Source organism: Callithrix jacchus, chromosome 2, assembly GCF_049354715.1.
Source record: "Callithrix jacchus isolate 240 chromosome 2, calJac240_pri, whole genome shotgun sequence".
Taxonomy (NCBI): domain Eukaryota; kingdom Metazoa; phylum Chordata; class Mammalia; order Primates; family Cebidae; genus Callithrix; species Callithrix jacchus.
Window position 1 is genome coordinate 17707073 of NC_133503.1, and position 15568 is coordinate 17722640.

General features: G+C 48.9%; 1 protein-coding gene and 1 non-coding gene across 2 annotated transcripts in view; both read right to left on the reverse strand.

Moving 5' to 3' along the window:
- The window catches only part of FOXK1 (forkhead box K1), a 92132-nt gene extending 77653 nt beyond the window's left edge, over positions 1-14479 (reverse strand). The window contains exon 1 of the mRNA XM_017967013.4: positions 13873-14479. Coding sequence (XP_017822502.2) covers positions 13873-14465 — 593 coding nt within the window. The 5' untranslated portion in view covers positions 14466-14479. The remainder of the gene's footprint in view (positions 1-13872) is intronic.
- LOC118151975 (small nucleolar RNA U13) lies at positions 6298-6402 on the reverse strand. Its single transcript, XR_004740363.1, has one exon. It is a non-coding gene; the product is annotated as a small nucleolar RNA U13 (small nucleolar RNA).
- Positions 14480-15568: the final 1089 nt, after the last annotated feature.

Below are 15568 nucleotides of genomic sequence, written 5' to 3' on the forward strand. Positions count from 1 at the left end.
AAGCTCCAACTTTAGGTTATGACATTATTTTGGGGTTCTATATGCTGCCCCCAACAAAAACAAAAATAAGGACCAAGCCCCAGAACACATCTGTGAGACAGAGCACTGTTTGGGCCTGTGGACGGGGCTGGGAGGAGCCTCTATCACAGCTGTATGTTCAGAAAAACAGTAAGGACATTTCACCTTCATGACACAAATCAGAAAAAGCAAGCTTTTTCAGAACAGGCAGAAGACTGCTTTTATTCTCTGTGTAATACTGATTTGCTGTGATTTATAGTGAGAAGGGAAAGAAAGAGAGATAAATTTCTCCCAGGAGTTCCTATCAGACTATGGAGGAAGAAAACGAATTTTTATGTTTATCCAAAGTGGCACAGTTTTTCAAAAAGTCTGCTTATTTTGATGTAAATGTTCCAAAGTAAACAAACAAACAAAACTTAAGAAAAGTTTCATGAAAAATTCCACACAACGTTTCCATGTTGTGTGGAAAACACATCCTGGCTCGGTGTGGTGGCTCACGCCTATAATCCTAACACTTTGGGAAGCCCAGGTAGGAGGATCCTGTGAGCCCAGGAGTTCAAGATCTGCCTGGGCAACATGGTGAGACACAGATCTTTATTTAAAAAAAAAAAAAAATTAGCCAGGCATGGTGATGCGCACTTGTAGTTCCAGCTACTCAGGAGGCTGAGGCAGGAGGATCGCTTGAGCCCAGGAGTTGGAGGCTATGGTGAGCTGTGATCATGCCATCGCACTCCAGCCTGGGCAAGAACACCCGGTCTCTACAAAAAAAGTTGTTGTTTTTTTTTTAAAGAGATTATTTACAGCCAGATGAGGTGGCTCACATCTGAGCACAGTGGGAGGCAGATGCTGGAGGATCACATGAGCCTAGGAGTTCAAGACCAGCCTGGGCGACAGAACAATACTGTCTCAAAATCAATCAATCAATCAAACAAACAAACAAAACAACAACAACGACGACAAAAACAAGTTTTGTTACCCGCTTACTCCAGGACTCACCTGGGACACCCCAACCCTGTCCCACCTCCCTCATCACTCTGCTCTTCTCCAGGGGAGGAGACCCCCACATCTGTGCCTGAAAGGCCAGGGGCACCATCAGAGAGTGGCTTGGGGGACAGAGAGGCCCCCCAGGGAAAATAACAGCAGAAACTGATGGGATAAATTGTGCCACCCTAAATTATCAAAAAGTTCCTGTACATTAAAAAAAAATATGCTAAATTTAGCCAAGTCATGTCACAAGATGCTAATAAGGCCAATGACTAAATTATGTAACTTTTTTATTTCAATAAAAATATGCTTTTGCTGTGAACCTAAAACCGTTCTATAAAAAGTCTATTAAAAATATGCCATGTCATTCAACTTTTAAAACAGATTTAAAAATTAACTGACTTTAAAAAGCCTGCTCCTATAAAAGATTTCTACTTAAAAAAACAAAGCTTATGGGGTTTGAAGGGATCAAGTTTAACTACCAGCTGAACCTCAGGATAAAACAGACTTTGTTTTGTATAATTATATTAACATTACTGCATAACTCAATCAATATTCTTCAATGGCCAATGTATGATGTTACAAAATCACACGGAGGGGCAAAAGATTCATTCAAAAATAAAAGAGCAATGAGCTTTAATGTAACACAGTACAAAACATCCATGGACATAGCAGAGGGTGACTTCAGACCAGGAGTTTGAGACTAGCCAGGGAAACGTGGCAAGACCCCATCTCAACAAAAAAAAAAGAAAGAAAGAAGGAAAGAAATAAGCTGGTCTGGTGGTGCTCACCTGTGGTCCCAGCTACTCAGGAGGCTGAGGTGGGAGAATTGCTTGAGCCCAGGAGGTCAAGGCTGTAGTGAGCTATGATTGCACCACTGTACTCCAGCCTAGGCAACAGAGCAAGACGCTATCGCAAAAAATAAATAAATAAAGAGAGACTACCCAGCCAGCACGGTGGCTCATGCCTGTAATCCCAGCACTTTGGGAGGCCAAGGTGGGCAGATCACCTTAAGTCAGGAGTTTGAGACCAGCTTGGCTAACATTATTAAACCCCATCTCTACTAAAAATACAAAATTAGCCAGGTGTGGTGGCACATGCCTGTAATCCCAGCTACTCAGGAAGTTGAGGCAGGAGAATTGCTTGAATCCGGGAGGCGGAGGTTGCAGTGAGCCGAGATGGTGCCACTGCACTCCAACCTGGGCGACAGAGCAAGACTCTGTCTCAAAACAAAACAAAGAAATAAAAGAAACTATCCCATATCACATTTTAGTGGGGGAATCAAGAATTATCCCCAACATCTGAAAAGGCTACTAAAATACTCCCTTTTCCAACTACGTATCTGCAGGAGGCTGGCTTGTCTCCATGTACTTCAGCCTAAACCACACATCTCAGCCGACTCAAAGCAGAAGCAGCCGTGGAGTCCAGCTGCCTTCTATTAAGCCAGACATTACAGAGTTCTACAAAAAAACCTCTTACTCTATTTTTTTGAGGGGAGAGAATTTATTTTTTTTTTAAAATAAAAAATATTTTTGAGGCCGGGCGCGGTGGCTCAAGCCTGTAATCCCAGCACTTTGGGAGGCCGAGGCGGGCGGATCATGAGGTCAAGAGATCGAGACCATCCTGGCCAACATGGTGAAACCCCGTCTCTACTAAAAATACAAAAAAATTAGCTGGGCATTGTGGCGTGCACCTGTAGTCCCAGCTACTCAGGAGGCTGAGGCAGGAGAACTGCTTGAATCCTGGAGGCGGAGGTTGCAGTGAGCCAAGATTGTGCCACTGCACTGTAGCCTGGCATCTGGCAACAAAGTGAGACTCTGTCTCAAAAAAAAAAAAAGTGTATATATATATATATATTGAAATAGTTATTATTGCTATTTTTGAGCAGATGAAGAAATATATATATTTTAATTTCTAATATGGTCAACATCAACAGATATAGCCCATATAAACCAAAGCTCTTTGGAGTCCCCAGTAATGTGCAGGAGTATCAGAGTAAAAAAGGGCCCTGAGACTAAAACAAATCTGGGAATTGCTGGTTTAAGCAGAGAACGTCCAGCAGCCATTCTGCCCCGAGAGAACCATGCCCTTTGACACTTAGGGGAACAAGATAGGGGAGGAACTTCAGAATACCAGGGTCTCGGCTGAAGGGCAGGGCCTCACCCCCCTGGGTACATGGGAGCCATTGAGGTTTCCAGGCAGGGCAGCAACATAACCAGAGTGCAGCATCCTCTGAGGAAACAGATAAAAGACAGTTCACACCTTTTCCAGTAAGGTTAAATGCAGATTCTTCTTAATCAAATCATGTATAAAATCCCCATCTGGGTCAGGCATGGTGGCTCACACCTATAATCCCCGCACTTTGGGAGGCTGAGGTGGGCGGATCATTTGAGATCAGGAGTTCAAAACCACCCTGGCCACGATGGTGAAACCCCGTCTCTACTAAAAATACAAAAATTAGCTGGGGCGCCTGTAATCCCAGCTCCTCGGGAGGCGGAGGCAGGAGAATCACTTGAACCCAGGAGGCAGAGGGTGCAGTGAGCTGAGATTGCACCACTGCACTCCAGACTGGGGACAGAGTGAGACTCTGTCTCAAAAAAAAAAAAAAAGAAACCCATCTGTATTCTGTATGTTTATTGATCAGTTCGTCTATCTCCTGAAAATTATTCTTAGGAGAGAAAAGCTATACATTTGCAAGCAGTGCATGATTTAATGATAGAACTGCTATGTTTAAGTAAAGCAAAACCTGCCGAAACTCATCTTCACAGCATCCTAGGAGAAAACATATCGTCGACACCGTAGAAATGGGTCTCGGATGAGGTGAGTTCTCTTTTCATTTTCTTTTCTTGAGACAGAGTCTCACTCAGTTGCCAGGCTGGACTGGATCTTGGCTCACTGAAACCTCCGCATCCCAGGTTCAAGCGATTTCTACCGTCTCAAACCTCCTGAGTAGCTGGGATTACAGGCGCATGCCACCACGCTTGGCTAATTTTTGTTATTTTTAGTACAGTCGAGGTTTCTCCATGTTGGCCGGGAAGGTCCTGATCTCTTGACCTCATGATCCGCCTGCTTCGGCCTCCCAATGTGCTGGGATCACAGTCGTGTGCCAGCACTTTGGGAGGGCACCCTGCTTCCTCGAATCCTGGGAGCACGCCGAACGCCTTCTTGGTTTCACTTTGTAAATTCACCAGCTACACTCACACGCACATTCTGTTTTCATCCTTTCTAATTACCCGGCAACATTTTACCAGAAAACTAGAAACTCATGAAAAGTAATAGTCGCAATGAAAATTAACTGCAAGATAGCCCAACAAGTCACAATGCAGGGGCCTATTTCCAGGAAATCAAAGTAAGAGCATTTTATATAATCCTCTCATTTTAATATGAAATGCTTTAAATGCAGGGTAATTATGGAAATGAGGCATTGCTGCAATTTGGGTTGTCATTAATTTAGCAAGTTTATCCTCTGACATTCACAAGATGCAAAAACAGCAAATCGTAAATTACTCCATCTCCAAATCAAATGCTTTAGTTTCATTTCAGCACATAATTTTAAACATAGCTGCGTCTTTTTCAAAAGTACCAAATACGAACACCACTACGTTCTACACTTTTAGCACCCACAAACCCTATTCCCCGTCAATATGACAAAGGCTTTCATTCGGATATTCTAAATTCAATTCAATAATACTACATGATAACACCCTTCTCATAGATTGCCTTTTAACATTCTACATAAGTTTTCTTAAATGGGCAGCAAGCTGGAAAGACTCAACGTGAACCAAATACTAGAAGTGGCTCATATTTTTAACACAGACCCAATGTACTTGCCACACGCCCACAAACCTTTTTAAAGTAACTTTTAACAAGTTGACAGTCTCACTTGGAACAAATATATGTGATACATAGTAACTGCCAACTAGCAAAAAACCAGAATAAAGCCTCTATTCGGAGATGCCACATTTCATAATTTGACTATCAAGATACAAACGGGGCCGGGCGTGGTGGCTCAAGCCTGTAATCCCAGCACTTTGGGAGGCTGAGGCAGCCTTTGGATCACGAGGTCAAGAGATCGAGACCATCCTGGTCAACATGGTGAAACCCCGTCTCTACTAAAAATACAAAAAATTAGCTGGGCATGGTGGCGCGTGCCTGTAATCCCAGCTACTCAGGAGGCTGAGGCAGGAGAATTGCCTGAACCCAGGAGGCGGAGGTTTTGGTGAGCCGAGATCGCGCCATTGCACTCCAGCCTGGGTAACAAGAGCAAAACTCCGTCTCAAAAAAAAAAAAAAAATTAAAAAAAAATAAATAAAAGATACAAATGGACTGAAACTAAAGCTTCACCCCCCTCTGGGAAGCAGCTCCCCTCCAGCCTCTGCAGACGTGACCATTCTCCCCGGCTCCGTTTCAAACCATTACCCAACGGGAACATTCCTTCCTTCAGCAGATCCTGCAACCCAAATCTGCTCCTTCCCAGGGAGCAGACCTGGGGCTGCAGGTCTCAGGATGGGCCTTTATCTCCTCCATGGCTTCCTTCACTAAGAGACCAATCCTCCCTAATCACAGCCCTTGCCCGCCTTTCTCACTGCAGGTTGATCCTCCATGTGGAGAAGACAGTCAGCAACACCTGAATTTTCACATCTACCCGCTGGAAAGAGACTGATCTGATACCTTCTCTTGTCCCAAATGCAAAGCCAAGCATGACCCAGTGCCTGGGTCCTAAGGGACGGGGGAGGGCAGTGGCAAGGGTGTAAAAACCCAAGAAGAGAAATGCCATGACCGTCCCTTGATGCCAGGTAATGGGGCATTGGGCACAAGCTTACTGACTTCCCTATGTCTGGGTGACTTTCCAGTTAATTTCAAGATAATGTCATGTCAATCTATAACGAATTGTATGATGGTTATACAATGCATAAAACTAATTCGATACTCTTCAAGTGACCAGTTGGAAATAGCCATGAGAAACAGGTTTCCATATGTTTTATTTATTTATTTATTTATTTATTTATTATTTATTATTTATTATTTTTTTGAGACGAAGTTTTGCTTGTTACCCAGGCTGGAGTGCAATGGCGCGATCTTGGCTCACCGCAACCTCCGCCTCCTGGGTTCAGGCAATTCTCCTGCCTCAGCCTCCCGAGTAGCTGGGATTACAGGCGTGTGCCACCATGCCCAGCTAATTTTTTGTATTTTTAGTAGAAACGGGGTTTCACTTGTTGACCAGGATGGTCTCGATCTCTTGACCTCGTGACCCACCCGCCTCGGCCCGTGTTTTATTAATTAATTTATTTTTCAGGTCAGACGGGTAACGTGCTGATGTCCTAACAATGCTCCAGAGTGGCACATTTCACACACCGCGTGAAAACACCCAATCATCATGCTCATGAACTACAAAACGATCTCCGGATCTTTTTAAAGGGGCTAAATCATTTATGTAGTAAAATGCTTTGGTGGTTACAATTAATTACTTCTTCTCACGGCACATGTGCAGAGGCTGTGATCCATAACACCTGCCATTCACACTACGCCTCTCAGCAGGTGGAGCATGGCAACCCGGCCAGGTATCCGATGCTGGCAGTCAAAATGAACCACAAAAAAGTACAGGTGCCTGGGTGCGGTGGCTCACGTCTGCAATCCCAGCACTTTGGGAGGCGGAGGTGGGCAGATCACCTGAGGTCAGGAGTTCAAGACTGGCCTGGGCAACATGGCAAAACCCCCTCTCTACTAAAAATACAAAAATTAGCCAGGCATGGTGGTGGACACCTATAATCCTAGCTACTTACTTGGGAGGCTGAGGGAGGAGAACTGTTTGAACCTAGGAGGTGGAGGTTGCAGTGAGCTGAGATTGTGCCACTGCACTCCACCCTTGGCAACAAGAGTGAAACCGGCTCAAAAAAAAAAAAAAAAAGTACAGGTGAGAACAAATTAAGGGACCCAGGCAATGACCTCCGAAAGCTGCTAATGTTACAAATGGGGGACATCCAGACATTTTCACCTCTGCACACGTCACCACCTATAAGGCAGTTCTGGCAGAAAAGCAAAACAAAGCAAAACAAAACACCTGAGTCTGATCAAATCTCCAGGTCTAGTAACCAATTTACAGAAACGACAAGGGGGAGGGACATAGTGAATGGATGCTGCCAGAATCCAATCTGTAAAGGCAGGTGTGAAGAACTACACAGGACAAAAGACCTCACGAGGAAAAAAGCTGGGGGCGCTGGATGCAGTGGCTAACACCCGTGATCCCAGCACTTTGAGAGGCCGAGGTAGGCAGATCACTGGAGGTCAGGAGTTCGAGACCAGCCTGGCCAACATGGTGAAACCCCCGTCTCTACTAAAAATACAAAAATTAGCCAGGTGTGATGGGGCATGCCTGTACTCCCACCTACTCAGGAGGCTGAGGCAGGAGAATCATTTGAACCCAGAAGGCGGAGGTTGCAGTGAGCTGAGATCATGACACTGTACTCCAGACTGAGCGACAAAGCGAGACTCCGTTTCAAAAACAAAAAAAAGAAAGAAATAATCATGCAGACAGTAAGAGAAACCTGCGGACTGATTAAGGACAGTAAGAAATTATTCATTTTTTAGGTGTGATAATAACATTGTGGTTAAGTTTTTTTTAAAGACAGAATTATCTTCTTGAAATTTTGGTTGAAATATTTACAGACAGAGAAAGATGACATCTGTGATTTGCTTCCAAATAACTGGGACGTGGGGGAAAGGTGAATGGGGGTAAAGATAACACAAGCCTGGCCACCAGACGATAGCTACTGACTCCGGCAACAGGCACGTGGAAGGAAGCTCATTACTCTACATTTAAAATTGACCATGATAAAAACAAGTGTGCTTTTAAAAAAGCAGCCGGGTGGCCAGGCGTGGTGGCTCAAACCTGTAATCCCAGTTCTTACTCTAGGGGGCTGAGGCAGGTGGATCACGAGATCAGGAGATTGAGACCATCCTGGCTAACAAGGTGAAACCCCATCTCTACTAAAAATACAAAGAATTAGCTGGGTGTGGTGGCATGAGCCTGTAATCTCAGCTACTTGGGAGCCTGAGGAGGAGAAGCACTTGAACCTGGGAGATGGAGGTTGCAGTGAGCTGAGATCCTGCCATTGTACTCCAGGCTGGGCAACAGAATAAGACTCTGTCTCAAAAAAAAAAAAGCAGCTGGGCATGGTAGCTCATGCCTGTAATTTCAACACTTTAGGAGGCCAAGGTGAGAGGATTGTTTGAGGCCAGGAGTTCCAGACTAACCTGGGCAATATGGCAAAACCTGTCTGTACAAAATTCAAAAATAATAAAAAGAAAAGTAACCATGTTCACTGCAGACAATATGGAAAACACATAAAAGTATAAAGAAAAAAGATGCCACTGAAAGTTATCACAAACAGAAGTCTTGTTCTCACTGTAATTATTCATGTAATCTACACTTACTATAAAAATACTGGGGGAAAAGTCTGCAGAAAAAGAGGGGAGAGCAAGTATGGGATGTGGTTGGGGTCTCTTAGGTTCATGAATGAAACACATTTTTTGAATTTTGAATTGGGTAATTCAAATTCAAAATTAAGTGGCATCAAGCCAAAATTGGCAGGGTGCCGTGGCTCACACCTGTAATCCCAGCACTTTGGGAGGCCAAGGTGGTGGATCCCCTGGGGTAGGAGTTTGAGACCAGCCTGGCCAATATGGTGAAACCCTGTCTCTACAAAAAAAAACCCCAAAATACAAAAATTAGCCAGGTGTGATGGTACATGCCTGTAATCCCAGTTACTTGGGAGGCTGAGGAAGGAGAATTGCTTGAACTCGGGAAGCAGAGGTTGCAGTGAGCCGAGATCCCGCCCCTGCACTCCAGCCTGGATGACAGAGTGAGACTCTGTCTCAAAACAAAACAAGAATTTAGTTGGTACATTCACTATGTAACAAAAAAAGTAAGTGGCATCAAGGACGACAGCACACACACATGTGCACACACACCTCACACCCCCTCCCCGGAATGGAAGAAGGCTGTCTGAATGCCCCACGACAGGCTCACTGCTCCTTTTAGGACACCAGGCTCAATCAGTGATGCCATTTTTCTCCTATGGAAGCTGAAAATTCATTAGTCCATTGATTTGTTCACTTGACAAACAGAACTCAGTTGTTGTGTACCTAATGCCAGCCAGTGCCTGCACCAGGTCTCTGGGGAAAGATCGGAAATTCTCGGCCCCAGCCACAGGGAGCTTCCGGTTTAGAAGATATGCTACCACAGAGACCCAGGCAGTGCCTCCAAGTCAACACCAAGCAAGCCTGAATCAGAATCCATGCACACTCTCCTGGCCTGGGAGCTCTGGCGACATGCTCACCCACCACACACAGCGTCAGATACCCAGCGGACCAAGATCAGCTCTAAGCTGGGTCACAAGCCATTTTCTTCCCCACCAATAATTAAGAATATTGAAGAGGCCGGGTGCGGTGGCTCACGCCTATAATCCCAGCTCTTTGGGAGGCCGAGGCGGGTGGATCACGAGGTCAAGAGATAGAGACCATCCTGGTCAACATGGTGAAACCCCGTCTCTACTAAAAATACAAAAAAAAATTAGCTGGGCATGGTGGCTCGTGCCTGTAATCCCAGCTACTCAGGAGGCTGAGGCAGGAGAATTGCCTGAACCCAGGAGGCGGAGGTTGCAGTGAGCCGAGATCGCGCCATTGCACTCCAGCCTGGGTAACAAGAGCGAAACTGTCTCAAAAAAAAAAGAATATTGAAGATTTGGAATTATATATTTCCAGTAACAAATAGGGGTGAATTCTGGTATCCTTCCTGGATGAGAGGTGTACAGAGAGTGTGTGTTACATGCACCTGATCTAAGATGAAGAGGGCGGTTTAGGACAACATAGCTTTAAATGGTGTGAGCACCAATATGACGTGGACTTCCCACCAAATCCAAGCATGCTCAAGGCAATCACACTTCAATGCAGCAAGAGAATTTGTAGTTTACAGTAAAGAAATTCACAACTTCCAATAGCAATGGCAATAGAGGTACCAAAGCCCAAGAGAAAACAGACACAGTAATTCTTGACATTTGGTGACGAATTTCCCACTCAGGGGTGACAAAAACTTATGCATCTAACTTCCTTGCTCTGAATTCCTTAAAATTTCTTAATGACTTTCAATGCAACAGGGTTAAGAATCGTGGTTGGTTGGTTTGTTTTTGTTTGTTTGAGACAGAGTCTTGCTCTGTCACCCAGGCTGGAGTGTAGGGGTATGATCTCAGCTCACTGAAACCTCTGCCTCTCGGGTTCAAGGGAGTCTCCTGCCTCAGTCTCCCAAGTAGCTGGGCTACAGACGTGAGCCATGCCTAGCTAATTTTTGTATTTTTTGTAGAGATGGAGTTTTGCCATATTGGCCAGGGTGGTCTTGAATTCCTGACCTCAAGTGATCCACCCACCTTGGCCTCCCAAAGTGCTGGGATTACAGGCATGAGCCACTGTACCTCGCCAGGCTTAAGAATATTTACCCAAAAAGAAGTTTATGACAGCCTGCTCTACATATGTGACTAGCTAGGTGCTAAGTTTTCTAAAATTAAAAGAAAAAAAATGTGAGGTGGTGGCTCATACCTATAATCCCAGCACTTAGGGAGGCTGAGGCAGGCGGATCACAGGGTCAGGAGATCCAGACCATCATGGCTAACACGGTGAAACCCCATCTCTACTAAAAATATAAAAAATTAGTCAGGTGTGCCTATAGTCCCAGCTCCTCGGGAGTCTAAGGCAGAAGAATTGCTTGAACTCAGGAGGCAGAGTTTGCAGTTAGCTGAGATCAAGCCACTGCGCTCCAGCCTGGGAGACAGAGCAAGACTCCGTCTCAAAAAAAAAAAAAAGCAAAACTGCTTGAACTGCAAACATTTTTTGTTGAGATTTTCACAGCTTTCAGAAACAAACAGCTTTATGACCAGGTGAGTTGGCTCATGCCTATAATCCCAGCACTTTGGGAGGCCAAGGCAGGAGGATCACAAGGTCAGGAGATCGAGACTATCCTGGCTAACATGGTGAAACCCTGTTTCTACTACACTACAAAACGTTAGCCAGTCGTGGTGGCATGTGTCTGTAGTCCCAGCTACTCAGGAGGCTGAGACAGAAGAATTGCTTGAACCCAGGAGGCAGAGGTTGCAGTGAGCCGAGATCGTGCCACCGTGCTCCAGCCTGGGCGACAGAGCAAGACTGCGTCTCAAAAAAAAAAAAAAAACTGCTTGAACTGCTAAACATTTTTGTTGACAGACTTTGGCAGCTTTCAGAAGCAAACAGCTTTACGGTCGGGCGAGTTGGCTCATGCCTGTAATCCCAGCACTTTGGGAGGCTGAGGCACGTAGATCACTTGAGGTCAGGAGTTTGCGACCAGCTTGGCCAACATGGTGAAACCCTGTGTCTACTAAAAAATACAAAAATTAGCCAAGTGGTGGCGCACACCTGTAATCTCAGCTACTTAGGAGGCTGAGGCACAAGAATCGCTTGCACCTCAGAGGTAGAGGTTGCAGTGAGATAAGATCGCGCCACTGCACTCCAGCCTGGGTAACAGAAGAGACTTCATCTTAAAACAACAACAACAAAAAGCTCTTCTCTCGGCGGGTGGACATGGACATCCATTTAATGTTTTCCTTCTGCGCATCTGCTCTGTTCTTGTACATTTTACATTGCTGTCTACATAGATACTGCTCACATGTGCAGGTGAAGTCAAATAAAAACAGACAGGCGCAGTGGGCTGAGCACGTCTCGCACATCTAATGCACCAAGTCAGCAAGCGGGCATCTGTTTAGCCTGACAGCTCTGCCACGATGCCCTGTAATGTACCCACTAAGAACATACACTGATAACATTTCATAAATAACAGACTTGTTACTGGCCTATTCAGTGACGATCTCAGGTCGAACTTTTTTCTCCTTGAGCTAGAAAAAAAATACTGTGAAAGCCTCCCTCAAGATTCGCTAAAGCTGGATCTGACTCGGGAGTGTACCTGTCTCCACGGCTGGGACGGGAAATTGAAAACAAGTCTGTTTAATGGAAGCACTCAGAGAACCTGAATTACATAAAGGTGCATTTGTAAAGCACAGCTCTAAGGGGGTCCTGGGGGAGCCCACCTGTCATTTTCTTACCAGAGGGGAGACAGGCAGGGAAATGCATTAATGGCCCCAAATGGAGAGAGTGTGTAGGTTATGGAAAAGAGAGAGCAGAGTAATAACTGAGGCAAAGAACAACTTTGTTATCTCCCGAGTTCTGATTCTACCAAAATGCACACCTTTCAGCATGGTTGGAAAATGAAGGTCTACTTCCCTCTCACCCCTAAGTGGGAGTGAGTCATTGTTGATGTTGCATTTCAGATTATTCAATGTCATATTTGTAACCAAACAGACAAAGGTTTGTAAGCTTACAGACACAAACTTTGGGCCCTGGAAATTATCCCAGCAAAAATTCCCCCCCCCCACCCCATTCAAAGCGCTTATAAAAGGGAGTAATTAGACAGTCAGACAACCCTTGAACGAGAAGGACATTGAAGAAATATAAACATGGTGAGGAGTTACAGGCAATCACTAAATAGAAAAAGAAAGTGGCTCCAGAGGAAATGAGTAATTAAACAGGCTTTCTCCTGATCAACAGACCTTGAGGTCGGCGCAGAGCAGAGGGTGGGGTGCTGGAAAGGAGGGAACCGGAATGGGTGGGAGGTGACCCTGGGATGCTGAGAAAAGGCACGACAGGCTTGGGCAGCCATCCAGGCCCAGCTGGGTCTCTCTGTCCCCGGTGACCTCGGGCCCGGGGGAATCTAATTGGAGCTCGGGAGCCCACTACTCCATCTGAGTAGTCACTGGTGAGGTAAACTGAGGCCCGGGATTCGTGTCCTGGCCCCTCCCCACCGGGCCTCTGCCCCTTCATCACAGTCCAAGCTTCCGGGGACCTCACACTTCCCACAGTAACACTCTCACCCTCCTGTGTGACTGCACTGGAGTCCCCAGGACCCAGACTGGATGGGGAAGGGGTGGCCCAGGGCAGGCCAGACAGGGTCAGGATGGCCACTGGGTTCCAGGGCAGCAGGGATAGGCACTAGGGTGACTCGAGGCTCTGGCTGGTGGAGGTAGGGGGTGGTCCTGAGAAACAGGCCAGACTGTGGTGACCCTAAAGTCCAAGCCCGTGGGGGTCCAGGGTGACCTCACTGATTCAGCTGGGTGGAACAGGAGTGGGAGTGGCCCTTCAAGCCCAGGCTTGCGGGGTTAGCAGTCAGGGGTGACCCTGGGGTGCCTAGGAAGTGGGGGTTGTGGTTGACCTCGGGTGTTGAGGCTGGGTGGGGATGTAGATGACCCCAGGGATCCAGGCCGGTGGGAGCAGGGGGCAGCAGGGATCTGGGTCAGGGGTGACCTCAGAGGCCCAACCAGTTGGGGTTGGGGTAGGCGTAGCTCCAGGAGTCCAGGCCGGTGGGAGTTGAGGTCAGGCATGACCCCAGGGCCCGCGAGATGTGGGCCAGGGTTGAACCCAGAATCCAGGCCGGTGGAGGTCGGAGGCGACCAGGATCCCCAAGTCCAGGCTGCAGGGATTGGGGTCGGGGGTGACCCAGGAGTCCAGAAGACAGGAGGTCCGAGTTGATCCCCGGGGGTCTAGGTCTGTGGGGGTTGGGGGCGACCAGGGTGTCCAGGCTGGGGAAAGTGGAGGGGGAACCTCAGGCCTGGGCCGCAAGAATCGGGGTCGTGGTGACCCCAGAGGCCCAGGAGGCCGGGGTCGGTGTTGATCACGGAGTCCGGGCCGGTAGGGGGTTACGGGGACGGGGAGGAGTTCAAGCTGGGGAGGGCAGCAGAGATCGAGGTCGGGGGTAAGCCCCGGGTGCGGGTGGCGGGGATCGCGGGGGCTACTCACTGCTTGGGCAGCTGCAGGGCGGGCGCGCCGCGCCGCTGGAAGGCCCCGTCCACGAAGACGCCGTTCTTGCCGAGACAGCGCAGGTAGAAGTGCGGCTCCTGGAAGCTGAGCTGCAGGTGGCGCCGCGAGATGAAGCTGGAGAGGCCCATGCTCAGGTCCACCGAGCCCTGCGAGGAGTTGCGGCCGATGGTGACGCTGGGCTGGCGCATGAGGAACTCGAACTCGCGGCCCTCCAGCCGCGCCAGCGCCGGCCCCGGGCTCTGCCGCACCGAGGCGGCCGCCGCGGCCACTAGGGCGGGCGCCGCGCCCTCGTCCCCGGCGCCCCCAGAGCCCGTTGCGTCCCCGGAGCCCCCGGAGGAGCCGGCAGAGGAGCCCACGCCCGCGATCGCGCTCTGAGGCAGCGGCGGCGGCGGCGGCGGCGGCGGCAGCGGCGGCGGCGGCCCGGGCGGGGGCTGGGGCTGCGCAGGGGCCGGCGGGGGCGCGGCCGCGGGGAAGGCTGCGGCGGCGGCCGCGGCGCACAGCACGGGGCTGCAGGGCGCCGAGCGTAGCGCCAGCAGGGCGCGGGCGCCGCTGTCCTCGCCGACTTCGGCCATGTTCGCGCGGCTCCGAGCGGCCTCCGGCGGCGGCGGCAGCAGCGGCGGCGGCGGCGCGGGGGGCGGGGAGGCCGGGGCGCGGGGCCGGCGCGGAAACCCGGGCCAGATCGCGCCGGCGCGGAGCGGAGCCTCCCAGCCCCCCGCGCGCCGCGCCCGCCTGTCCCGCCCAGCGCAGCCCATGCGGCGCGCGCCTGCTCGGTGTCGGGGGCAAGGCCTGGGTTGGCTGGGCTGACGGGCCCTCCGGAGGGCTAGGCCCCGGCGTGGGATTGCAGGCAGCCGCCTTTCCTCCATCCGGGGGTACAGGGGACCCCTGAAATGTCCAGCCAGAGAGTTTTGAGCCTGCGCCACTGGAGAAAGGGACGAATGACCTCGGCAGTCTCCCCGCCCCACTCAGGCCCCCAACCCTAATGTGTGATAGATAGATACATACATAGATAAAATATATGAGTATTATATATAATACATATGCTTATGTTTTGAGATGGGGTCTTGCTTTATCGCCCAGGCTGGAGTGCAGAGCGGCACAATCATAGCTCACTGCAACTTCCACTTCCTGTGCTCTAGTGACCCTCCTGTCTCTGCCTCCCGAGTACCACAATGCCCAGCTTTTTTTTTTTTTACTTTTTATAGAGACAGGGTCTTGCTATGTTGACCAGGCAGGTCTCGAACTCCTGGCCTCAAGCAATTCATCTGCCTCAGCCTCCCAAAGCATCCTGTGAGCCACCGTGCCAGGACTGATCATTCTTAAACCCTTAGATTAAAGGTCCTCATACTCAACTGAAGACCACTTGACATCAATCCCTGAATCCCCGATCCCCTCTCTCTCCTTCCTTCCCCCTCCCTCTCTCCTTCCTTCCCTCCCTCCCTCCCTTCCTTCCTTCTTTCCTTCCTTTCTCTTTCTCCTTTCCCTTCTTTCTCTTTTTTCTGTTTCTTTCCCTCCCTCCCTTCCTCCTTTCCTTCCTTCCTTCCTTCCTTCCTTCCTTCCTTCCTTCCTTCCTTCCTCCCTCCCTCCCTCCCTCCCTCCCTCCCTCCCTCTCTCCCTCTCTCCCTTTCTTTCTTTCCTTCCCTTCCTTCCCATTTTTTCTTTCTTCTTTTCTTTTTCT